This window comes from Schistocerca serialis, chromosome 12 (genome assembly GCF_023864345.2).
Source record: "Schistocerca serialis cubense isolate TAMUIC-IGC-003099 chromosome 12, iqSchSeri2.2, whole genome shotgun sequence".
NCBI lineage: Eukaryota > Metazoa > Arthropoda > Insecta > Orthoptera > Acrididae > Schistocerca > Schistocerca serialis.
Window position 1 is genome coordinate 146,244,546 of NC_064649.1, and position 26,916 is coordinate 146,271,461.

Genomic DNA, 26,916 nt, shown 5'->3' on the forward strand with positions numbered 1-26,916 from the left:
GGGTGCCTGATTTATATACGGTATGTGTGTGTTTCTTAGAATCTATCAACAACACGCGCTGCCGGACACTGAAATTGCAAATTCCCACACACTACACTGCTCAACCAGAACATTATGACCACCGAACCTACTATCGCTACAAACTCGTGCAGGCGATTGTGAAACATCCGCTTAGAAAAATTTATGAATTACTGTGCTGGTAAACCCCTTACATTATTTGATTTTCAAACAGCTGAGCAGAATTGAACCTAATCAGACATTTCTCTCTTTTTGTGGGGAGCATGGGGGCTATGTAAGTAGGCTGTTTAAGTTTTTATGTTGGTAACGTCACGTAGCGCTCTGTATGAAAATCACTGGCTGTGCTGTGTGCAGTATGTGGCTGGTTGCCATTGTTGCAATATTCGCTATTGTAGTGTTGGACAGTTGGATGTGAACAGCGCGTAGCGTTGCGCTGTTGGAGGTGAGCCGCCAGCAGTAGTGGATGTGGGGAGAGAGATGGCGGAGTTTTGAGAGCGGATGATCTGGACGTGTGTCCATCAGAAAGAGTAAATTTGTAAGACTGGATGTCATGAACTTACGATTTTGAACACTATTAAGGTAAATACATTGTTTGTTCTGTATCAAAATCTTTCATTTGCTAAGTATGCCTATCAGTAGTAAGTGCCTTCAGCAGTTAGAAAAATTTATGAATTACTGTGATGGTAAACCCCTTACGTTATTTGATTTTCAAACAGCTGAGCAGAATTGAACCTACTCAGACATTTCTCTGTTTTTGTGGGGAGCATCGGGGCTATGTAAGTAGGCCAATTAGAATCTTTTATTCTGCTGGCAGTACTGGCGCTCGCTGTATTGCACTAGTTCGAGTAACGAAGATTGTTGTGAGGTAACTGATTCGTAAAAGGTATGGGTTATTGTTAGTCAGGGCAATTATTTTGTAGGGATTATTGAAAGTCAGATTGTGTTGCGCTAAAAATATTGTGTGCCAGTTTAGTGTTGATCAGAATAAGTAAAGAGAGAAATGTCTGAGTACGTTCAGTTCTGGTCAGCTGTTTGAAAATCAAATAACGTAAGAGGATTATCAGCACAGTAATTCATTAATTTTTCTAAGGGGAGGTTTCATAAAGCAAATATTCCATCAATGCAAATCAGCCACAGACTGCACACAGCACAGTCAGCGATTTTCATACCAAAGACCTTGTAAAAAATAACTGGACTCACTGATGGCGCTGCAGTCGCGGGATAATTTGAACCTTCGTCTGGACGCCATTATAGTGCTTGTAGTCTGATGTGTTGTGTAGTATTGTTGTTTATGAAGACCCTGATTCAACGTTGTATATTTGTTGGGGCGTACATACAGTATTTGTTACTCATAATCCTACTGTCAAAAGAAGTACAATGGTGAAGAGTTGTGCAGCGATTAATTGTACAAATAAATTCGAGAAAGGAACGAATATTACATTTCACAAGTATGTCAATATTTTAAGTTGTTTCTTTTATGTCAGTGCACTTGCTTAATAAATGTTTTTGTAACACGGTATTAGCATAATGTCTGTGCATCTATTTGCAGGTTTCCTTTCTCAAAACCACAGCTGTTACAAAAATGGTTACATGCTGTCAGGAGGCAAGATTTCCGACCGACAGAATACCATTTTATATCTTCTGATCATTTTGATCGGTAGTGTTTTCATGGTCTAGGTTAGGTTGAAACTTGATAATTTGGTCGTGAGTTGTCAAAGCACTATGCCATATATGACGCACTTCTCGTCATAAAATTTAAAGCAAGGTAGAGTCAGAAAATATCTATTAATATAGTGGGCAAATCTTCGAGTATTCGTAAATGAACTACGAAAAATGCTAGGGGGGCAGTACATAATTTTTAGCTACGGCAGATTCCATGTAGCACGTAAGATAAATTCATAAACAGTGACTAGTTGCTGTTTGTTCATAAATTAAAATGTATATTGTTGTATTTAAATGAGGCGTTATGTTTGTGACCTAACTCAAGGGAAGGCATTTTATAACCAAAAGCGGTGTATAAACATTCGAACTCCGCGCGTCAGTTTACCACTCTAATGGCCGCCGCCCAGCTATTCAATTTGTTCGCTCTTCACAGTCCACCACTCGAGCGGTTGTGGGGGCCTGTTTCATACAGAGCGCTACGTGGCGTTACCAACATAAAAACCTAAACACACTACTTACAATAGCAGCGTCGCCTGGCAAGGAATGACTGCTGTTCAGACACGCGCACGGTGTACGAGTGCTGTGGTGAGTGTCCAACACCTGGCCAAACCAAGCTGAAACCACGTCCACACGTCGTGGGGTTGGGGGGCCACCCCTCATTACAATTGTCCGAAGCCTTAGGCTCGTCGGACTGGTGTAACAGGACGGGGGGGGGGGGGGGGGGGGTTCGAACTGTGGCTGAACATTAGACTTTAAAGCTGGACAGAGTACGAGTGTGTCTGAACACACAGTGCACCGAACACTCCAAACGATGGGCCTCCACAGCCGACGACCCATGCATGTGCCAATGTTAACACCACCACATCGGCAACTTCGACTCAAATGGGCGCGTGACCATCGGCACTAGACGTTGGCTCAGTGGCAGAGCGCTGCACGATCTGACCTCCTTCATCGTGCCGCTGAGAGGCCGCCAGTCCCTTTTCTTCTAGACTAGAGGAACAGATCCTTGACACCTGTACTGCGGGTCGTAGACAAGCTGGCGGCGGCTCCATTACGCTCTGGGGAATGTTCACGTGGGCGTCCAAGGGTCTAGTCTAGCTCGTGCAAGGCACCATGGTGCCAAAGGGTATCGTACATTGGTTGCAGGCTACGTACACCCCCTGCATGAAGCTTAAGTTTCCCGACGGTAGTGGCATTTTTCAACAAGATAATGCGCCCTGTCACAAGGCCAGGAGTGTGATGGAGTGGTTCAAGGAACATAATGCGATGACTCCGCAACTTGCCGGATCTGAAGCCGATCGAACACATCTGGGATGTAACTTTTCATAATTGGGATTCACAGTCATGTGAAATTTATTGAAAGACATCATGTTTACGCCAGTGACTGTTAAACTTTTTATTTCCACTATTGCAATTTCGGCCTTATTGAGTGCAGATGTTTTGGCTTTAAGCCATGTCTACTTTATACAAGCTGACACATTTATATGTCGTCGTCATTTGCTGTTATATACATTCGTAACGCTGCTCGCACTACTTAGCAGCGTTGCACAAGAATATTTGAGTATTTAGTGCTACTTCATAAGTTGTTTCATTAATAAAAGTGTGGTGTCACCGCCAGACACCACACTTGCTAGGTGGTAGCTTAAATCGGCCGCGGTCCATTTAGTACATGTCGGACCCGCGTGTCGCCACTGTGTGATCGCAGACCGAGCGCCACCACAAGGCAGGTCTCGAGATACGATATAGCACTCGCCCCAGTTGTACGGACGACTTTGCTAGCGACTACATGGACGAAGCCTTCCTCTCATTTGCCGAGAGACAGTTAGAATAGCCTTCTGCTGAGTCCATGGCTACGACCTAGCAAGGCGCCATTAGCCTTACCTAGTTTGAGAGTTATCGTATAAATGTCTCAAGAAGAACGTGTAAACCAACAAAGAATAAAGTTAAGTATATTCCAAAGCTACGTATTTTCTTTATAGCAGTCATAACGTATCTTGTTCCAGACTTGACGCCAGTCGGCGTGTGTGTACGCGTGCCTTTCTTTCGGCTCCCTTCCCAGTGTGGCGTAGCAAGCTTGTTACGCCACAACAAAAAGTACTCGCATTTGTTTAAATATCATGCGTATTAGTTGTGTCCACTTACATAATTTCCAGTGTGTGTTTTGCTACGGTTCATATGGTTTTCCAGATCTATGTGTATGTTGTTGGATTCCACACGTATTGTAAACGAAAACATCAAGTGTACAGCACATGTGTGATGCTCAACTCTGACATTAAGAATATTATTAAGTGTGTCACAGTTATTTACAATGTGTGTACTGCGTGGAATTCAACATCTACATCGATCTGGAAAACCACATGAACCCCAATAAAGCGAATATTAACCATATGAAGGTGCATATGGCAGCTCGAACCGGTTATGACACTAAAACAAAACATTTAAAAAGTATTTGTGGCTTGTTGCGTCATTCGCCAACTATTATAAATTTTGCCAGCGCTTTTTGCAGTTCCCGAAGCATTTCTTAAACCCTACCTTTGCGATGGGTTTTTAATCTCAGCTATGGTCGTAAGGAAAGTCACATGGGACCATGGCTGGCGTGATGGTGACCAGGGCTTCACTACAGATTCGTTTTTGGCCGAAAATTCGTTCGACTTTGTGGCGTAACGCACCGTGAACTATGCCCTTAAAATACACTCCTGGAAATGGAAAAAAGAACACATTGACACCGGTGTGTCAGACCCACCATACTTGCTCCGGACACTGCGAGAGGGCTGTACAAGCAATGATCACACGCACGGCACAGCGGACACACCAGGAACCGCGGTGTTGTCCGTCGAATGGCGCTAGCTGCGCAGCATTTGTGCACCGCCGCCGTCAGTGTCAGCCAGTTTGTCGTGGCATACGGAGCTCCATCGCAGTCTTTAACACTGGTAGCATGCCGCGACAGTGTGGACGTGAACCGTATGTGCAGTTGACGGACTTTGAGCGAGGGCGTATAGTGGGCATGCGGGAGGCCGGGTGGACGTACCGCCGAATTGCTCAACACGTGGGGCGTGAGGTCTCCACAGTACATCGATGTTGTCGCCAGTGGTCGGCGGAAGGTTCACGTGCCTGTCGACCTGGGACCGGACCGCAGCGACGCACGGATGCACGCCAAGACCGTAGGATCCTACGCAGTGCCGTAGGAGACCGCACCGCCACTTCCCAGCAAATTAGGGACACTGTTGGTCCTGGGGTATCGGCGAGGACCATTCGCAACCGTCTCCATGAAGCTGGGCTACGGTCCCGCACACCGTTAGGCCGTCTTCCGCTCACGCCCCAACATCGTGCAGCCCGCCTCCAGTGGTGTCGCGACAGGCGTGAATGGAGGGACGAATGGAGACGTGTCGTCTTCAGCGATGAGAGTCGCTTCTGCCTTGGTGCTAATGATGGTCGTATGCGTGTTTGGCGCCGTGCAGGTGAGCGCCACAATCAGGACTGCATACGACCGAGGCACACAGGGCCAACACCCGGCATCATGGTGTGGGGAGCGATCTCCTACACTGGCCGTACACCACTGGTGATCGTCGAGGGGACACTGAATAGTGCACGGTACATCCAAACCGTCATCGAACCCATCGTTCTACCATTCCTAGACCGGCAAGGGAACTTGCTGTTCCAACAGGACAATGCACGTCCGCATGTATCCCGTGCCACCCAACGTGCTCTAGAAGGTGTAAGTCAACTACCGTGGCCAGCAAGATCTCCGGATCTGTCCCCCATTGAGCATGTTTGGGACTGGATGAAGCGTCGTCTCACGCGGTCTGCACGTCCAGCACGAACGCTGGTCCAACTGAGGTGCCAGGTGGAAATGGCATGGCAAGCCGTTCCACAGGACTACATCCAGCATCTCTACGATCGTCTCCATGGGAGAATAGCAGCCTGCATTGCTGCAAAAGGTGGATATACACTGTACTAGTGCCGACATTGTGCATGCTCTGTTGCCTGTGCCTATGTGCCTGTGGTTCTGTCAGTGTGATCATGTGATGTATCTGACCCCAGGAATGTGTCAATAAAGTTTCCCCTTCCTGGGACAATGAATTCACGATGTTCTAATTTCAATTTCCAGGAGTGTAGAATTATGCAATTGACTCTACTTGTTGAGCGTTCTTCGGTCTTCGCAATCCATAATCACTGGGACGACTGAGGCATAGTTCGATGTGATCTCTAATCCCACGCTTCATCACCTTTTTGACATGATACGTATTAGTAAGGTAGTTCTGTGATGTTGTTCACTTCAGTTTTGAAACAAATATTGCTGTCAAACGTTTCATATCTAAAACATCCGAAAAACTTATGCCATGATGTTCCAACATCAGCGACTTTTTCTCGGATTATGATCCTATGATCGTTGATAAACATTTCTTTCACTTTTCCCACGGTTTCCACGGTGCACGGGGTGTTCAGAGCGCTGAACATCTCCAGTGTCTTCATGGTCATCTTTAAAACACTAATACCATTTGAGAACCCTTGTCTTAGTAATAACAGACTGATCAAAAGCAAGTCAATGTTTCTGAAACTTCGCTCCACTTTAGTCTTCCCTTACAGCAAAATTTCATTCAAATTCTCTGTTCTGTTTATATACAAAATAAATAATCGCCGATACTACAAAAACACATGCAGTACTTTTGACAAGATTTAAGTATCCGATGTGCAGACCCTTTTATTGATACGTTTCACATGCCTACAAAACACAACAACAACAACAACAACAAAACCACACAACTCTTACTAATACAACACTTGATACTGCAAAATTCGTTACTTTTTTGATGACGCCTCGCAGATATTTGTGCGTGCTATTGCTGTGGACCTACGGAAACTGCGCACGCACTAATCCCTGGGCTCGTAACACACGTATCTCGTAAAGATCAGGCGGTGGAGGGCCTGCATTAAGTTCTCAGGTAACGCTGAACAGGGCGGATAAGATAAGCGAGAAACCCGACATACATACGCACAGATGCGCGGCAAGGCCAAACCGTTGAGAGCTGCAATTTATCTTCGGTTGCGAGAGGTCGTACTTGAGATTGCCCCACTTGGTGTCAAGCAACGAGATATTACTAAATCGATCACAGAAAACGTCCCACTGTGTTGTCAAGCAGCATGATATTGCTAAATCATTCACAGCAAATAATATTATCACTGCCCTCTGACCGAACTGTGCTCTGGTTTTTTTTTTTTTTTTTTTTTTTTTTTTTTCTGGATCTGGCCTCATCTGGGTATAAAACTAAGCATTGCCATTGACTCTAAGCCACTCCCTTTCCTTCCGCCTGACTATGTTTGAAAAGGGAATTCTTGATTTGCGGAATAATTTGGTTCTCCTAAACTTTTTTTAATGTCGTACTGTGTGTGCTGCAAGGATTGAAAATTTTTGTTGTTGTATGGGAGAACCAAACAGCGAGTACACGAAACATTGACAGTACCGTGGGCCCCTGCAAAGCACACAAGTCAAAGCTCATCTCCGCTACTTGTGTGCAGTGAAACGGGAGATTTGAAAACTTATTTTACGCCAAAACCGTACAGTTCCGGATATGGTTCCTTATCAAAAGTTCCCTCTACAGCCCCTAGTAGCCTATAATAGGAGCCGTCCGGAGTGGCCGAGCGGTTCTAGGCGCTACAGTCTGGAACCGCGTGACCGCTACGACCGCAGGTTCGAATCCTGCCTTAGGCATGGATGTGTGCGATGTCCTTAGGTTAGTTAGGTTTAAGTAGTTCTAAGTTCTAGGGGACTGATGACCTCAGCAGTTAAGTCCAATAGTGCTCAGAGCCATTTGAACCTGTAATAGGAATTGTGACACACATACAGGGTGTTAACGTAAAAACGCGCAGAAATTTTACAAGAGGTACGGGATGCTCCACTGAACAATTGAGGTAGCGAACCTGGAGTCTGAAACACCAGCTTAAGGAGATGACACGAATAAAATCACATTACTCTGTACTTCTTAATTTGCATTAGTTACAGTTAACTCCAAATACCATCACTGACACAATGAACATATCATTTGTACCGTATCTTACATAAAGTGCTGAAACTGACGGCCATCAACCTCAATGCAAGCATGAGATACGCGAACACGATTCTGACGCACCCTGACAAATATTCCCGGTGTGTTTCGAATCACATCGCAGGCAGCTACATTTCTGGCAACTAATTGCATTTCCGTATCCACTGGGGTCTCATACATAAGTGACCAGATACCTCCGTATCCACTGGGGTCTCATACATAAGTGACCAGATACCCAATAGGAAATAATTAAGGGGATTAGTTTAGGTGACCTCGCAGGCCATGGAATAGGACCTACCCTTCCAAAGCACGCCTGGTTAGCCGTGCGGTCTAACGCACTGCTTTCCGGGCGGGAAGGCTTGCCGGCCCCCGACACGAATCCGCCCAGCGGATTAGTGTCGAGGTCCGGTGTGCCGGTCAGCCTATGGATGGTTTTTAAGGCGGTTTTCCATCTGCTTCGGCGAATGCGGGCTGCTTACACTTATTCCGTCTCAGTTACACTATGTTGGCGATTGCTGCGCAAACACTGTCTCCACGTACAATTTCTCTACCACGCAAACATTTGGGGTTACACTCGTCCGGTGTGAGACGTTCCCAGGGGGGTCCACCGGGGGTCGAACCGCACAGTAACCCTGGGTTCGGTGTGGGGCGGCGGAGGGGTGCGTGGACTGCTGTAGCCTGTTATGGGGTTGTAAACCACTGAGGGTTACGGCAAGGACGAATTTTCTCCGTCGTTCCTAGGTCCCCAGTTCAATACAATACAATACCCTCCCAATCCAGCGACCTGAAATACAGCAATGAGATGGTTGCGGACATCCACACTGAAGTAAGGCGATGCACTCTCATGTTCAACAACTCACGCAGAACTCTTTCCACGAACATCAAGTACAGGTGGCCATGTAGACCGCCAGGTGGAAGATATGGCCTAATGAGATTGTCGCCTACAATGCCGGCCCAGATATTCACAGCAAGACGTATCTGATGGTGTGACTCTACTATGCGTGAGGGTTTTCCACATCCCTCACATGGCTATTTCTGCTGTTCCAAGTGCCCTCACGATCAACTGAGGCCTCGTAAGTAATAGCACGAGCTGGAGGAAACCTGGTCGATCAATCAACAGTTGGAGAAACCACTGACACAGTGCGACCCTTGGTGCAAAGTCAACCACAAGCATTGCATGGACTCGTTGTGGCTAATATGGGTGTAATTGTTGTTCGTGGAGTACTCGGCACAGTTTAGTATGTGCGGCGCCCATTTCACGTGCTATTCGACGAGTACTTGTAGTGGGGTCCGTTGCAACACGTTCCAGCACCACCTCTTCAAAATCGTGTGCGAGTGGTCCAGGTACCTCCATTCTTCTTTCCAATGAACCAGTCTCCCTCGTTCGCCGATCGACAGAAATAAACACTCTTCGTGACGGATGGTGCCGGTTAGGAATTGTTCCCTGTACAGCACTTCAGTAGCGAGAGCATTGCAACGTACTTCCCCATACACAAGGTACATGCCAGAGAGTTCTACGAAACTGTACGGGTACTGCTCCATCATATTGTTCTGTACGTCTTTGAATAGCACTGAGTAATGAATGGGTCTCTCGTAGCACAATGTAAATACCTGAGCCACCTTATGGGCAATAAAATAAACAAAACCTGCATTATGACTTCCTGGTAACCAGACTCGCCTTCCTTCTACATCTACATGACTACTCTGCAATTCACATTTAAGTGCTTGCCAGAGGGTTCATAGAACCACAATCATACTATCTCTCTACCATTCCACTCCCGAACAGCGCGCGGGAAAAACGAACACCTAAACCTTTCTGTTCGACCTCTGATTTCTCTTATTTTGCTTTGATGATCATTCCTACCTATGTAGGTTGGGCTCAACAAAATGTTTTCGCATTCGGAAGAGAAAATTGGCGACTGAAATTTCGTAAATAGATCTCGCCGCGACGAAAAACGTCTTTGCTTAAATGACTTCCATCTCAACTCGCGTATCATATCTGCCACACTCTCTCCCCTATTACGTGATAATATAAAACGAGCTACCCTTTTTTGCACCCTTTCGATGTCCTCCGTCAATCCCACCTGGTAAGGATCCAACACCGCGCAGCGGTATTCTAACAGAGGACGAACGAGTTTAGTGGACTTGTTGCATCTTCTAAGTGTCCTGCCAATGAAACGCAACCTTTGGCTCGCCTTCCCCACAATATTATCTATGTGGTCTTTCCAACTGAAGCTGTTCGTAATTTTAACACCCAGGTACTTAGTTGAATTTACAGCCTTAAGAATTTTACTATTTATCGAGTAATCGAATTCCAACGGATTTCTTTTGGAACTGATGACACTGACACAGTGCGACCTTTGACGTAAAGATGGTTCAAATGGCTCTGGGCACTATGGGACTTAACATCTGAGGTCATCAGCCCTCTAGACTTGGACCTACTTAAACCTAACTAAGGTCATCACACACATCCATGCGCGTGGCAGGATTCGAACCTGCGACCGTAGCGGACGCGCGGTTCCAGACTGAAGCCACAGCGGCCGGCGCAGCAAATAAGGAATTACATATAAATAAATAGCACAACATGTACGCATGTTAGCTGTAAATACGCTGTAGAACAGTAATGCTACACAAAGCGGTAGACAAGTCTGCTTCCATATCTCCTTAAGCCTTATTCTCCGACCCCGGGTTCCCTACCTGAAATTGTTCAGTGGATCATTCTCTGTGTCCTCTTCAATTTCTGCACGCTCTTACGGAAACACACTGTGTATGATCTAGTGGATGACGTTGGCAGTGCCCTGAGGCTGCGGTCTTCGGTTGCAACGCCTGGAGACGATAGAGAAATGCAAGAAGACCTGCACATAAATAAGCGAAGAAATCACTACTGTTCGATTACTCTGTTGGTGAAAAATCACTGGAAACAATAACAACCTAATAAGGGAGGGAGGGAGGGACGGGGAGAGAGAGAGAGAGAGAGAGAGAGAGAGAGAGAGAGAGAGAGAGAGAGAGAATATGTGTGTGTAACCGTCCGGAACAACTTAAAATGGAATGGAAGTGACCACAAAAAACAAACTGTAGGAGAACCAAATGCCGGGCCAATTTATCAGGAGAATTTCTTGGAAATGTAATTCGTCCACGAAAGAAATAGCTTACAAAATCCTTTTCCTACCGATTATGAGTAACGGCGTTTAGTCTGGGATCGTTATGAAGATGGATTAACATAGGAGGTAGAGAAGATCCAGCGAAGAGCGGGCGCGTTTCCCCACTGGATCGTCTATTCGGCGCGAGAGCGTTACGGAGATGCCTAACGAACTCCAGTGGCAGGTGCTGCAAGAGGCTTTGTGCATCACGGAGAGGATTAGTGTTGAACTGCCCACAGCCTACGTTTGAAGGAGAGTCGGGCAGTATATTACTTCTTCCTACATATCTCGCGAAACAACGAAGGGAAAATCAGAGGAACAAGAGTTTCGTACTTAAGTTGTTTTTCGCTCGCACGATTCGCAAGTAGAACAGGGAAGGAAGGTATCCTCCCCCACAATCCGTACGGTTCAAAAATGGTTCAAATGGCTCTGAGCACTATGGGACTCAACATCTTAGGTCATAAGTCCCCTAGAACGTAGAACTACTTACCTAACTATCCTAAGGACATCACATACATCCATGCCCGAGGCAGGATTCGAACCTGCGACCGTAGCAGTCCCGCGGTTCCGGACTGCAGCACCAGAACCGCACGGCCACCGCGGCCGGCAATCCGTACGGTGGCTTGCGGAGTATAAAAGAGGGTCATTCAGTAATTACAGAGACAAACTGGTCTGGGGGAAAAAACTGTTAGTAGGGAAAGTATGGTACTTTCATGGCTTTAAGTTGGCATCACTGGGATGAGCCATGATCAGCTGATGTATCAACATTGTTTTGTTCATTACCTCAAAAATGCATTTCAAGATGGCGATTCCGCTTGAAATGTCCGCTTTAGTTGAACAACGTTCTGTTATTTTTTACTTGTTGAAGGCGACTAACAAGTGAATATATACTGTAGAATGTCTAAAGTTTATGGTGAAGGTTGTATGAGTCGTGCAAATTTTTAGAAGTGAGAAGACCAGTTCAAAAATGGTCGCGACTCAGTGACTGACGAACATTCTTCTGGCCGACCAGTTGCAGTTTCAACTCCCTCACTTGAAAGTCAAATTGGTGACTGTGGAAATGATAGTTGATAAGGTTCAAGTTACTACTGGTACAGTTAATAACATTACCTGTAGCAAGCTGAAGTACCGCAAAACATGTGGAAGATTGGTCCGAAAGGAATTGACGCGGCTACACAAGGAAACAATGTTGAGAGGCTGCACAGAGCTAAAGGAACGTTATGAAAGAGAAGGTGAGCACTTTCTCAACAAAATTTTAACTTGTCATGAAACTTGGGTTCACTATTATCGGGCAGAATCAAAAAGACAAAGCAGGCATGCACATCAACTCACCTGTCAAGAAAATATTCAAAAGCCAAGCATCAGCAGAAAAAGTCATGTTGACGGTGTTTTGGGATGCTGAAGGTCCAATTTTTTGTGATCATCTCGAAGGTGAATCCGCCGAGAGAGAGAGACGTCAATGATATCAGAGGAGAGGTGTGATTCTCCAGCAAGACAACGCACGTGCTCATATTGCTCAACCAACTAGTGAAATCATCGATAAAATGGGCTGGGTTGGGTTGGGTTGTTTGGGGATGGAGACCAGACAGCGAGGTCATCGGTCATCGGATTAGGGAAGGATGGGGAAGGAAGTCGGCCGTGCCCGTTTAAAGGAACCATCCCGGCATTTGCCTGGAGCGATTTAGGGAAATCACGGAAAACCTAAATCAGGATGGCCAGACGCAAGATTGAACCGTCGTCCTCCCGAATGCGAGTCCAGTGTCTAACCACTGCGCCACCTCACTCGGTCAAAATGGGCTGGGAAGTACTGCGTCATCCACCTTACAGTCCTGATTTAGCATCTAGTGATTTCCATTTGTTTGGTGCACTGAAGGAGGCATTACGTGGGATAGGTTCCAGGACAACGAGGACATGAAAAAGTTTGTGGGAAAGTTGGTTCAAACATCAAGATAAAGAGTTCTTTGCAGCTGGAATAAAAAAAGCTTGTAGCCCGTTGGAACAAGTGCATAAATGTCCAAGGGGATTATGTTGAAAAGCAGAAAACGTATTGTTTCGTAAAAATGAACTTTTTCCTTCTCCAGAACAATTTGTAATTATTGAATGACCCTCATATTATTTAGATGTAGACGTAGAATAGCTGAATACGAATGCCAGGATGGTCCCTCTGTGAAGAGGCCCTCACACGTTCAGTAATATTGCCAAACATCAGTATATTGAACGTCTGAGGGCGCGATTGACATTGTTAATAGCAGAAATATTGACGAGCAGTATAGTCAATACATATTAAACGTGTGATGTCAAGTTGCATTAACGGTTTGACAGTATTCGTCTCCATTCATATGTTGACAGCTTCATGAACCAGTCAGACGGCGGTATACATTGTTTATGTTCTCAATTCATCTTTGTGGATATCATACCTCAGATTCCATTTATCAAATACCGTAGTTCAACACAAAAAAATTTAACATGTCTATGCAAGGGTAATCATTGGACAGGGTGACCCACAAGTTCGTTAACATTTAAAAATGCACTAATCAACGGAATAAGATAGACAGAGAGGTAAAAACTGACACAGGCCTGAAATAATATGGGTTTTATTGGAAACAAAAACGAGTGGAAAATCTGGTCAACAGATGACGCTGGACAGCAACACGTCAGTGACACTCCATGAGAATCGTGTATGAAACAACTTGTAGTAAGAGGAAGTGAGATCATCCCTAGTGTGGTTGATAAATGCCTGTTGGAAGGTACGACTTATGCATGATGGTACTCCACCCCATATTGCTACACGTATGAAAGAACTCTCACGCACATTGTTTGGTGAAGATCGCGTGCTGAGCCGCCACGAGCGTCATGTTTGGCTTCCTAGGTCCCCAGACCTCCGCCCGTAAGGTTATTGGTTGTGGGGTTACTTGATGGCGCCAGTCTACCGTGAGCGTCGGACCTCAGTTATATTGATGGTGTGTGGGTTGCTTTAATGTATTGACAATTTGACAAACTAGTATTGTCAATAAAGACTGAACGTGTGCAGGATCCTTAAAGGGCGCGACCCACTACCTTCGTGATACGACCTCGTGCTCTGTTGCTCGCAATCTCTTCGTAGACGGAACGTTATCTTCCTACTTCAGTGATGGGATATAGTCACTGGAAATGCTGAATAAAAAGCGCATCGAGTTAAGAGTCCCACACCGATAGATCAGTGCAGTTTGTAACATCAAAATATTTTTTTTTTTCATTACTAGGCGAAGAATTTTCGCCGTACACTCGTAGAACAATATATGTACAACTGCCTTTCACACGACTGCATTTGACTATCTTGTAGCCCAGTCACTAGCATTATGTACAGCACCTCATCGAAGTAGCTCAGTTACACATTTCAAAATTGTTCGACAGTGGTGTTTCTGTTCCATTTCATTTGTGTGTCACTTTAGCTCTCTGCGGGTATGATAGATAAAAATTCTGCAGCTGATTACACGAATAATATAGATTAGATTATGTAATTCTTTTATCTAGCAACGGGAAAGTACGCCGGAAGAACACTTACGCTTGTATCATGAAGCAAATACAAAAGTGTCAGCTAGCCGCGTAATCATCTTGCTGGAAACTATAAGCTTAGCCAGTGACTCATCTTGGCCATCGTAAAACCATTCGCTAAATCGTGAAACTTCTGAGAAAACGTTCTCAGTTTGAAGTTTTTGTATAATTATTGGAGAGAAAGGTTAGTTTTTCATTTAAATGACATTCAGTAACTGACATAGCAGTCATAACCGTAAAACATATAGTAGTATATGTATAAAGCGAACTAAAGTAAAACGCGTGGAAAAGGGGAACTCAGGGAGTTGTCCTCTTCGATTTTCTTCATGCTTAAAGAGTTTGAAATTCGTTGACAGTACACCAAAAAGCTGTTGTACTCAATCTGTATAGCCGTAACTCCAATCCTGTACTTCGCTGACAACATGCTCCCCCCTCCCCTCCCCTTCACACACACACACACACACACACACACACACACACACACACACACACACACACACACAATGATGAAAAGAAAAAAGTTCATCGCTTACTGAATTTTCACTCTTCTTGCAGTTAAAGTTATTTCTTTACTATTAATACTCTTTGCAACACTTTTGCAGCCAGTGTCCTCGTATACGGCTGGATGTACCGGCTAAGTTAAATTGTTGTACGACGCATAGTTCAGAAGATATGTCATGAACACTGACTATATATGACGGTAGTATCTGTTCCCGAAAGAACAGTTACCGTGGATGACCATGCAGCTTTGCTAGAAATGAAATGATAATTAAATGGACACCCTAGCTGCAAACAGGCGTTTATGTACTTCATTGGGGATATGTTGAAAATGTGTGACCCGACCGGGACTCAAACCCGGGATCTCCTGCTTACATGGCACACGCTCTATCCATCTGAGCCACCGCGGGCACAGAGGATAGTGCGCCTGCAGGCACTTATCCCTTGCACGCTCCCCGTGAGATCCACATTCCCAACATGTCCACACCACTACATTCGTAGTGCGCCTAATAGATGTTTGCCCATCATGTAAGCAGGAGATCCCGGGTTCGAGTCCCGGTCGGGGCACACATTTTCAACATATCCCCAATGAAGTACATAAACGCCTGTTTGCAGCTAGGGTGTCCATTTAATTATCATTTCATTTCTAGCAAAGCTGCATGGTCATCCACGGTAACTGTTCTTTCGGGAACAGATGAAATGAAATGAAATGTCGTGTGGCTAATACCCCCCGTCGGGTAGACCGTTCGCCAGATGCAAGTCTTTCGATTTGACGCCACTTCGGCGACCTGCGCGTCGATGGGGATGAAATGATGACGATTAGGACAACACAACGCCCAGTCCCTGAGCGGAGAAAATCTCCGACCCAGCCGGGAATCGAACCCGGCACCTTAGGCTTGACATTCCGTCACGCTGACCACTCAGCTACCGGGGCCGGACCCGGGAACAGATACTACCGTCATATATAGTTAAAATATGGCTTCCCGGCCATTGACCTTCTTGTGCGAACGCACACGCTATACCCGAACTCGTACGGGACTTGGTAGATTATTCTGCCACGAGTAACGAGTATGATGGGCAAACATCTATTAGGCGCACTACGAATGTAGTGGTGTGGACATGTTGGGAATGTGGATCTCACGGGGAGCGTGCAAGGGATAAGTCCCTGCAGTCGCACTATCCTCTGTGCCCGCGGTGGCTCAGATGGATAGAGCGTCTGCCATGTAAGCAGGAGATCCCGGGTTCAAGTCCCGGTCGGGGCACACATTTTCAACATATCCCCAATGTAGTACATCAACGCCTGTTTGCAGCTAGGGTGTCCATTTAATTGTTGTTGTTGTGGTCTTCAGTCCTGAGACTGGTTTGATGCAGCTCTCCATGCTACTCTATCCTGTGCAAGCTTCTTCATCTCCCAGTACCTACTGCAACCTACATCCTTCTGAATCTGCTTAGTGTATTCATCTCTTGGTCTCCCTCTACGATTTTTACCCTCCACGCTGCCCTCTAATACTAAATTGGTGTTGTGTGCTGTCCTTAGGTTAGTTAGAATAAAGTAGTTTTAAGTTCTAGGGGACTGATGACCATAGATGTTAAGTCCCATAGTGCTCAGAGCCATTTGAACCATTTTGAACTAAATTGGTTATCCCTTGATGCCTCAGAACATGTCCTACCAACCGATCCCTTCTTCTGGTCAAGTTGTGCCACAAACTTCTCTTCTCCCCAATCCTATTCAATACTTCCTCATTAGTTATGTGATCTACCCATCTAATCTTCAGCATTCTTCTGTAGCACCACATTTCGAAAGCTTCTATTCTCTTCTTGACTAAACTATTTATCGTCCACGTTTCACTTCCATACATGGCGACACTCCAAACGACGACTTCATGACATTTAAATCTATACTCGATGTTAACAAATTTTTCTTCTTCAGAAACGCTTTCCTTGCCATTGCCCGTCTACATTTTACATCCTCTCTACTTCGACCATCATCAGTTATTTTGCTCCCCAAGTAGCAAAACTCCTTTACTACTTTAAGTGTCTCATTTCCTAATCTAATCCCATCAGCATCACCCGACTTAATTCGACTACATTCCATTATCCTCGTTTTGCTTTTGTTGATGTTCATCTTATATCCTCCTTTCAAGACACTGTCCATTCTATTCAACTGCTCTTGCAAGTCCTTTGCTGTCTCTGACAGAATTACAATGTCATCGGCGAACCTCAAAGTTTTTATTTCTTCTCCATGGATTTTAATACCTACTCCGAATTTTTCTTTTGTTTCCTTTACTGCTTGCTCAATATACAGATTGAATAACATCGGGGAGAGGCTACAACCCTGTCTCACTCCCTTCCCAACCACTGCTTCTCTTTATGTCCCTCGACTCTTATAACTGCCATCTGATTTCTGTAAAAATTGTAAATAGCCTTTCGCTCCCTGTATTCTACCCCTGCCACCTTTAGAATTTGAAAGAGAGTATTCCAGTCAACATTGTCAAAAGCTTTCTCTAAGTCTACAAATCTAGAAACGTAGGTTTGCCTTTCCTTAATCTTTCTTCTAAGATAAGTCGTAAGGTCAGTATTGCCTCACGTCTTCCAGTGTTTCTACGGAATCCAAACTGATCTTCCCCGAGGTCGGCTTCTACTAGTTTTTCCATTCGTCTGTAAAGAATTTGTGTTAGTATTTTGCAGCTGTGGCTTATTAAACTGATTGTTCGGTAATTTTCACATCTGTCAACACCTGCTTTCTTTGGGATTGGAATTATTATATTCTTCTTGAAGTCTGAGGGTATTTCACCTGTTTCATACATCTTGCTCACCAGATGGTAGAGTTTTGTCAGGACTGGCTCTCCCAAGGCCGTCAGTAGTTCCAATGGAATGTTGTCTACTCCGGGGGCCTTGTTTCAACTCAGGTCTTTCAGTGCTCTGTCAAACTCTTCACGCAGTATCGTATCTCCCATTTCATCTTCATCTACATCCTTTTCCATTTCCATAATATTGTCCTCAAGTACATCGCCCTTGTGTAGATCCTCTATATACTCCTTCCACCTTTCTGCTTTCCCTTCTTTGCTTAGAACTGGGTTTCCATCTGAGCTCTTGATGTTCATACAAGTCGTTCTCTTATCTCCAAAGGTCTCTTTAATTTTCCTTTAGGCAGTATCTATCTTACCCCTAGTGAGATAAGCCTCTACATCCTTACATTTGTCCTCTAGCCATCCCTGCTTAGCCATTTTGCACTTCCTGTCGATCTCATTTTTGAGACGTTTGTATTCCTTTTTGGCTGCTTCATTTACTGCATTTTTATATTTTCTCCTTTCATTAATTAAATTCAATATTTCTTCTGTTACCCAATGATTTCTACTAGCCCTCGTCTTTTTACCTAATTGATCCTCTGCTGCCTTCACTACTGCATCTCTCAAAGCTACCCATTCTTCTTCTATTGAATTTCTTTCCCCCATTCCTGTCAATTGTTCCCTAATGCTCTCCCTGAAACTCTGTACAAGCTCTGGTTCTTTCAGTTATCCAGGTCCCATCTCCTTAAATTCCCACCTTTTTGCAGTTTCTTGTTTTAATCTACAGGTCATAACCAATAGATTGTGGTCAGAGTCCATATCTGCCCCTGGAAATGTCTTACAATTTAAAACCTGGTTCCTAAATCTCTGTCTTACCATTATATAATCTTATCTGATACCTTTTAGTATCTACAGGGTTCTTCCATGTATACAACCTTCTTTGATGATTCTTAAACCAGGTGTTAGCTATGATTATGTTGTGCTCTGTGCAAAATTCTACCAGGCGGCTTCCTCTTTCATTTCTTAGCCCCAATCCATATTCACCTACTACGTTTCCTTCTCTCCCTTTTCCTACACTCGAATTCCAGTCACCCATGACTATTAAATTTTCGTCTCCCTTCACTATCTGAATAATTTCTTTTATTTCATCATACAGTTCTTCAATTTCTTCGTCATCTGCAGAGCTAGTTGGCATATAAACTTGTACTACTGTAGTAGGTGTGGGCTTCGTATCTATCTTGGCCACAATAATGCGTTCACTATGCTGTTTGTAGTAGCTTACCCGCATTCCTATTTTCCTATTCATTATTAAACCTACTCCTGCATTACCCCTATTTGATTTTGTGTTTATAACCCTGTAGTCACCTGACCAGAAGTCTTGTTCCTCCTGCCACCGAACTTCACTAATTCCCACTATATCTAACTTTAACCTATCCATTTCCCTTTTTAAATTTTCTAACCTACCTGCCCGATTAAGGGATCTGACATTCCACGCTCCGATCCGTAGAACGCCAGTTTTCTTTCTCCTGATAACGACATCCTCTTGAGTAGCCCCGCCCGGAGATCCGATGGGGGGACTATTTTACCTCCGGAATATTTTACCCAAGAGGATGCCATCATCATTTAACCATACAGTAAAGCTGCATGCCCTCGGGAAAAATTACGGCTGTAGTTTCCCCTTGCTTTCAGCCGTTCGCAGTACCAGCACAGCAAGGCCGTTTTGGTTATTGTTACAAGGCCAGATCAGTCAATCATCCAGACTGTTGCCCTTGCAACTACTGAAAAGGCTGCTGCCCCTCTTCAGGAACCACACGTTTGTCTGGCCTCTCAACAGATACACCTCCGTTGTGGTTGCACCTACGGTACGGCTATCTGTATCGCTGAGGCACGCAAGCCTCCCCACCAACGGCAAGGTCCATGGTTCATGGTAGGGGGGAGGGGGGGTCCATTTAATTATCATTTCATTTCTAGCAAAGCTGCATGGTCATCCACGGTAACTGTTCTTTCGGGAACAGATACTACCGTCATATATAGGTAAAATATGGCTTCCCGGCCATTGACCTTCTTGTGCGAACGCACACGCTATGCCCGAACTCGTACGGGACTTGGTAGATTATTCTGCCACGAGTAATGAGTATGATGGGCAAACATCTATTAGGCGCACTACGAATGTAGTGGTGTGGACATGTTGGGAATGTGCATCTCACGGGGAGCGTGCACGGGATAAGTCTCTGCAGACGCACTATCCTCTGTGCCCGCGGTGGCTCAGATGGATAGAGCGTCTGCCATGAAAGCAGGAGATCCCGGGTTCGAGTCCCGGTCGGGGCACACATTTTCAACATATCCCCAATGAAGTACATAAACACCCGTTTGCAGCTAGGGTGTCCATTTAATTATCATTTCATAAACAGTGAGTTGTGCGAAAAACTAGATTTTGCTTGCTGTGGAGCGCACACTACCCGGACTATACTCGAGCAGTGTTTCATAATGAGAGTATCTGCGACTTGCAACAATCTTCTAACATAATTCCAAACAATTTTTAAACCACTTCTCGTTTACCTGCTTAAAGTCAAATATTTGACGCATTAACTCATTTGCAAAGTAATAAAAAAAAATGGTTCAAATGGCTCTGAGCACTATGGGACTCAACTGCTGAGGTCATAAGTCCCCTAGAACTTAGAACTACTTAAACCTAACTAACCTAAGGACATCACAAACATCCATGCCCGAGGCAGGATTCGAACCTGCGACCGTAGCGGTCGCGCGGTTCCAGACTGTACCGCCAGAACCGCTCGGCCACCAGCGGCCGGCAAAGTAATCAAAAGTACGATGCTACTTTATATGTACATGAGAGTTCGAATCTTTAAATAATCAGGGGTACGGGGATCTAATGCGCACGTGGAAAAAGATTTTACCCTGGCTCAGTTTCACAGTTTGAATGTTTTTAATCATATGTTTGCGATTTAGGAGTTACCAAGCTTATACATATTTAACTGTAGCATTCAGTCCCAACAACCAGAGCGCAGATACATTAACATCGCGGCCGACTCGTCGGCCTGTTGTGTTGACGAGTTAGTACGCACTGTATTCAAGTACGTACAGCGGTGAGCAGAAGTTTGCTTGAGTTGTAATTCAGTTTCCTGCTATTTTAATATCACCCTTTTTCTTTCTTTGTAAATAGATCATCTGATGATTACTTGGTAACAAGCCGCATTCGCCAATGATACCAACTGTATGACCTGAGGCTGTAATATATAATTAAAAAAATGAACGTCGCTCGAATGTCCCTGTGTGCTTTTACTCCGAGAATCACACAGAAATTCAAATGCGAATCACGTATTTGTTGCCCTTTGTCGGCGCGGTTCGAAATCGAAGGCGGTTCATTCGCCCCTTGCCTAATGCAACAGCTCTTGTTCCAGTAGAAAATCCACAAGACTTACCGTAAGTAATAGCCTTCTTTCGCACTGACGTGTTTGGTTCCGCGCAGTCCACCACGTTACGATATATAGGTGATTTTTTTTTATATTATTTGGCGAATAGGCCGTGGTTGTTGGATAAATGCGGCACTGTTTATAGCCGCCGATTCTAAGGTCTGAGTCATTTCCAGTGCATATTGGCTGTTCTGCACCGATATTAAATTTATTTTTTTTTCAGCTTGTTCGCCAATTTTGTTTGATAGTCATCAGTTGTGTATTTGTGATAGTTTTGCATCTGTAGTGTTCAGTTTTGTATAATAATTCTAAAAACTTCGGTCATTGTTGGAAACTCTTCAGACTTTGCGTTACTTGATTAAGGCACTACGCAAATACTGATTACAAGTTAGTCATAATACCATGTTTGCTGTTTGTTCCAGGTATCCTGATGGATCGGTCCGCCTTAGAAACCCACACATTGAACTTATGGACCAGGACATTCTGTACCATATTGCTCTTGGTAGCGAATCGCATGACCTGGTCTCGATGTTTGGGGACGTGAAGGTAAGCAATTATTACTTTTCACAAGTTATTTAATTATCTATCTTGCGACATGGTAACTGAATTAAGCCTCCAGCTATCTTTATTATCAGTCAATGACTTGCGCCGTATTTCTTGACAGGCTTAAATCTCTACAGAATTAGATATAAACTATTTTTAGTTACAGACCTCACTCTTTTCAAAACTATTTGAGGATGCGGTTTATGGTGGAATACTGACACCGTCTGAGCAGAACTTGTTAACCCGCCTTTCAGTTTTGTTTTCGTAAAGTGTTCTTCCCACAGATACCGATAAGAGACCTCACAAATGAAGTGGCAGTAGAGCTAAACAAGAGCAATTATCTGTTGCGTAAACCTTTGATTGTGTGGGTCACAAAATTGTACCTAACAAACTTAAGTCGTGCGGTATTATTGGCAGCTCTCCACAGGATGTCTCAAAAAAAACTATATTTGAAGAGCTGTCTGCGCATGTGCAACAGATCGGAGGAGAGTATGGGGTACGTTCATCGCTTGCTTGGCCTTTATGAATTCAGTCGTTATGGAACGCTTCTAGAGTGGACTGCGCGTTCTGTGTGCGGAAATTTTTGCATAAACGGTGATTCGGCGATTGTAGCACGGCGGAAATTTTGCAGTAACCGTCAACTACATAATTTAAATGGTGCTCGACGTGTTCTCCTTATCCAGAAATGAATCAGAACGTTTGAGGAAACAGTTTCAACACTGGCCAAGTGGAATTCCGGGTGACCAAGTTCATTAAGAACGGACCAATCGGCGGAGAGTGTAAATCCGCCTGTTCGAGACTATCCTAACTTCTCCATTCGTAAGCCTGCAAGTTCTTTAAATGTGCACAGATCGCCATTGAACCGAATTCTGCAAAAATACCTTAAACTGCACCCTTAGAAAATCCAATTGGTGCAACAATTAAAGCTTGAGGATACCAGACATAACGCTGCAGGTCTTTAATGATGTGACTGACTGCCCTTCATTTAACATCACCTTGTTTTTTGACGAGGCTCATTTTCACCTGAACGGTCACGATTCCTAAACAGAAGCATGAGAAACACCTTCACGCGCCAAACATTACTACATGGACTGCCATGCTTTTTCGAAGACAAGAGCAGTCATGCAGTTACAGTGGATTCGAAACGTCATGTGGCGATATTAAACGACTTTTCGGTGCCTGAATAAAAAAAAAAAAAACATGGTTTCAGCAAGACGGAGCCACACCACACACATCCAATGCGGTTATAGTGAGAGTTCGTGAAATTTTCCCTTTAGGAGGGGTGACATAAATTGGTCCCTACACTGTCCAGATTTGGGCTCCGTGGATTTTTTATTATGTAGATATCGAAATTGTGTTAATAATCCGACTCCTCCGGAATAACTGAAAGAAAATATCTGTAGCGAACTGAGAGCCATCGCAGTGTTTACATGCCGAGCCGTCATACAAAATTTTGTTCATCGCTTAGGCGAGATGGATTGCATTTAAATGACATTTTTAAAAAGTAAATTCTCAAATTGTAATTTCAATAATAAAGATTTATGTCGAATAGACTGCAAGCTCTATTTTATTTTGACACGTCAAATACAAACTTCATTTAGAGAAACCCTGTATAAGACGAAACAGAGGTTCTCATTAACAGACTGTATCTCAGGCACAAAAATAACCTCAGAATGGGGGAATATTAAATGTGGGGGCCACCCTCATCGGTACTGGGTTCACGTTTGTTTCTAACCTACATAAATGATCTTTCTGTGACTTGAAAGGGCAGTTCAAAAACTGTAAGGTTTGATGATGACAAGCATTCAGATCTAGCAGACACTGCTCAGGTAGCTGTGAGCTACTTGCAGTACTGTCCAGCTAATAGTTTGTCTTTACCTCACAACAACACATTTTGCAGTCTGAAACAAGATAACATTTCACCACCAGACGTTGATATTAATGATAATACACTGAATGAAGCACAGTGTGGAAAATTACTTATGGTGTAGCTGGATAACAAGTTGAAATGGAGTGGAGTATGTTCAAATAAATAAACCGAACACATCGATAAACAAATCAAGACGTACTGTTCGTTGTAAGCATCTACCTTTTTGTTGATCGAAAAACAAAAGTGTTGGCCTATTTTGGGTATTTTCATTCCCCGTTGTCTGCTGGAATCATCATTTGGGCCAGTGCACCTAAAGTAAATTAAGTGTTGGTTCAGCAAGAGCGAGTAATGAGAATATTGTGTAAAGTAGATAACTGTCCATCTTGCAGAAGCCTTTGTAACCGTCTTGGGATCATTACACACAATACATTTACTTCTTAATTGTTTTGTTTCTGATAATAAACAACAGTTTCAATTGAACTGTGCTATACAGTCACAAAAATAATATTCATATAGACTTTGCTATGTACGCTACTGCAAGATATTCAACAAGCGTCTGCATAATATAAAGCAAGAAATTCGGAATAGCTACCATTTCAAATATAAATTAAAAACTGCTTTATTAGCCACTTTTTCTAGAAATTGACAGTCTAGATTCAGGGATTGAATAAATCTGTTGTCTACATGGCAAGCGACGGTTTTTTAAATAATGTACTACGAATATGACTCAATATTTATAGACGTAGAAGAATATTTTCTATTAGTTCATCTCCTCCTGCCCTACTCTGTCAGTCTGGTCCTCCCCCTGTCCGTTTTTTGCCCTCCTCTTCTCTCTGTCCATCTCTTTTTCCCGCCGATCTCTGCAATCATCCTCATCCCCTTCCCCCACCCCCCTTCTGGCCAAATGAACAGACTCCGCACCAGACATCCCCCACTCAGAACATCTAGCAACTTGGTAACCATTAAGTAGCTTGGACGCAAGAACGGTATAACAGCACGTTACCACAGCTCCATAGCTTTCTCCAAGCCAACAAAAACTCACGGGAACTTGATCTGCTTCGAAGGATATGGCGTATCATCGACATGATCCAAACCGACCATGAGAGTTACGGTCACCTACTATACAGATGGAGCAAGAATATCACTGCGGAGTGCAACTGTGGCTTCCAAAGACAGACTATCAGACACATTGTTGAAGAGTGGCCTCAAAATTCGTACCCTGGAAACTCCTTGGATACCTTAGAGACTACAGCAGATGTGATAGATTATACACAGAAGCGCCAGAGAAACCGGTATAGGCATACGTATTCAAATGCAGAGACATGTAAACAGGCAGAATATGGCGCTGTGGTCTGCGACGCTTGTATAAACAAGTATCTGGCGCAGTTAGATCGGCTACTGCCGCTACAATGGCAGGTTATCAAGATTTAAGTGGGTTTGGTTCAAATGGCTCTGAGCACTATGGGACTTCTGGGGTCATCAGTCCCCTAGAACTTAGAACTAATTAAACCTAACTAACCTAAGGACATCACACACATCCATGCCCGAGGCAGGATTCGAACCTGCGACCGTAGCGGTTCCAGACTGCAGCGCCTAGAACCGCACGGCCACTCAGGCCGGCAATAATGTCTGTGAATTTGTAAATAACATACGTATATTTATCTCACAGTATCGCGAGTTTTCACAACTATGAAAACTACGATCGAGGATAAAAACAAAGTAGCACTGACAATTAACAAAATGGTAGAGGTATCACATATTTCCCAGCCGTATATTATGCAGGAAGCGGTTAAGAACAAAGTCAGTATTTACACATGTTATACTAGCGCGAGTGCAATGAAATATAAGGAATTGCTGTTCTCCGGTTCTTCCGCGGACGAAGTGGGCTAAATGTTCTCACGTTGTGATATGTTAATGAACTGGCACCAGAAGAGCCACTGGAAGTGAATAAATTTTCGCAAACGCCTTATTTTTCAGTTTGAGAGCGAAGGAACTCTAAACAAGTTATTAAACGTTTCACTGTCCATCTGCAGAAAGCGGATGTAATAATCAGTTTCTGAGGAACATTGCCCATTAACAAGTTGTCATATGTATATTTCTTACTTTAAACAATTCCCAGGACCAGCGTCTTTTCTTCTTCTTCTTCTTCTTCTTCTTCTTCTTCTTCTTTAAACCATGCCACAGCCAATGTTAGAAATACTTTATCTGTATTTGTAGCCATTCCCACTATCGCAAAAATACAGCATACACTAAACGCGCCTGCTTTATGAGTAAGATTACGTTGACAAGCTTTACGGGCTTGTTTGGCACACCCGTGCCTAGGTAACAGCGAATTTGACAAATAAGTTTCATTGTCCATTCGAAGAAAGTTGATTTCATTATCGGGGTCTTAGAGTAATATTTCCTTTAGCAGGTTTCCGTGGGTAAATCCCTACCGTCGAGAATACTCACCAACAAGCACAGCGTTGCTTCAAAGTGAGGTTAAATTGAGAAACGCTCTGTACGTGTGTGAGCTTGCTTGACAAATCAGCGGCTAGACAAAGGCGTATTTGACAAACAAGCTTGCTCGTTTACGGGCGCCTTTACGTCGCACAATGATCACGCGTGTTTGAGTCAATGTACAGGGTGGGTCATTATTCAGTTGTCTCAATCCTTCTTTTGTTTTGCCTAGTGTAGTGGTAGTCAGCTGCAAACTTGACTTGTACGTGGTAACCATAAGTCAGTTGACACTAGCATTTTGAGGTTATGTTTCTTCTTCTTGTCTGGGAATCATGAATAGAAAGTTAACTAGAGAAGAGCGTGTATTTGTTTCGTAGTCATAGTGGAAACATGACCCTGCGTTACTATGTTTGCTTTTCTGTTTGTGGAACGTTTAGCAAACATCCGACCTTCCTCTTGACAAGATATTCAGAAATTAAATTTAAGATTCCAAGCGGCTTCGTCGTTCTGTCTGTTACTACAGAATTGAATTACGTTGTGAATCATTCGATGTGAAAGGACTCTCAATAGCAGAAACTTAAAATAGTTCACAGTAGTTGTAATAATAAATTTTCCACAGCAGAAGATCCCTTCTCACAATTGAACAAAGTGCTTAAGAAAAATACTAATTTTTACAGGTATTTCAGTTGTACATAGCAAACATTAACGAACTGTAATGAGAATTTAGCAGCCAATACAGAGCTGTTACCCAATTCCTCATTTCCACAAATCGATTGATGTTAACGATCTCTGTCTTTGTGCTGACAAATATTAACGACTGTCGATATGTGGACTTATGTAATGTAGATTACAGCAATGTATTGGCTGTTAAATACGCAGCACAGTTCATTAGTGTTTATTTGCTATGCACGATTTCAGCCATATTGGATGTATCTGATATATATTCAT

General features: G+C 43.9%; 1 protein-coding gene and 2 non-coding genes across 5 annotated transcripts in view; all 3 read left to right on the forward strand.

Annotated features, from left to right (window-relative positions):
* LOC126428321 (uridine phosphorylase 1) overlaps positions 1–26,916 on the forward strand; it is a 476,800-nt gene that overhangs the window by 409,975 nt on the left and 39,909 nt on the right. For all 3 annotated transcript variants that reach the window (XM_050090260.1, XM_050090258.1, XM_050090259.1), the window contains exon 2: positions 21,539–21,662. In XM_050090260.1, coding sequence (XP_049946217.1) covers positions 21,539–21,662 — 124 coding nt within the window. The remainder of the gene's footprint in view (positions 1–21,538; positions 21,663–26,916) is intronic.
* On the forward strand, positions 16,084–16,158 carry Trnat-ugu (transfer RNA threonine (anticodon UGU)). The gene has a single exon. It is a non-coding gene; the product is annotated as a tRNA-Thr (tRNA).
* Positions 19,939–20,013, forward strand: Trnas-uga (transfer RNA serine (anticodon UGA)). Its single transcript has one exon. It is a non-coding gene; the product is annotated as a tRNA-Ser (tRNA).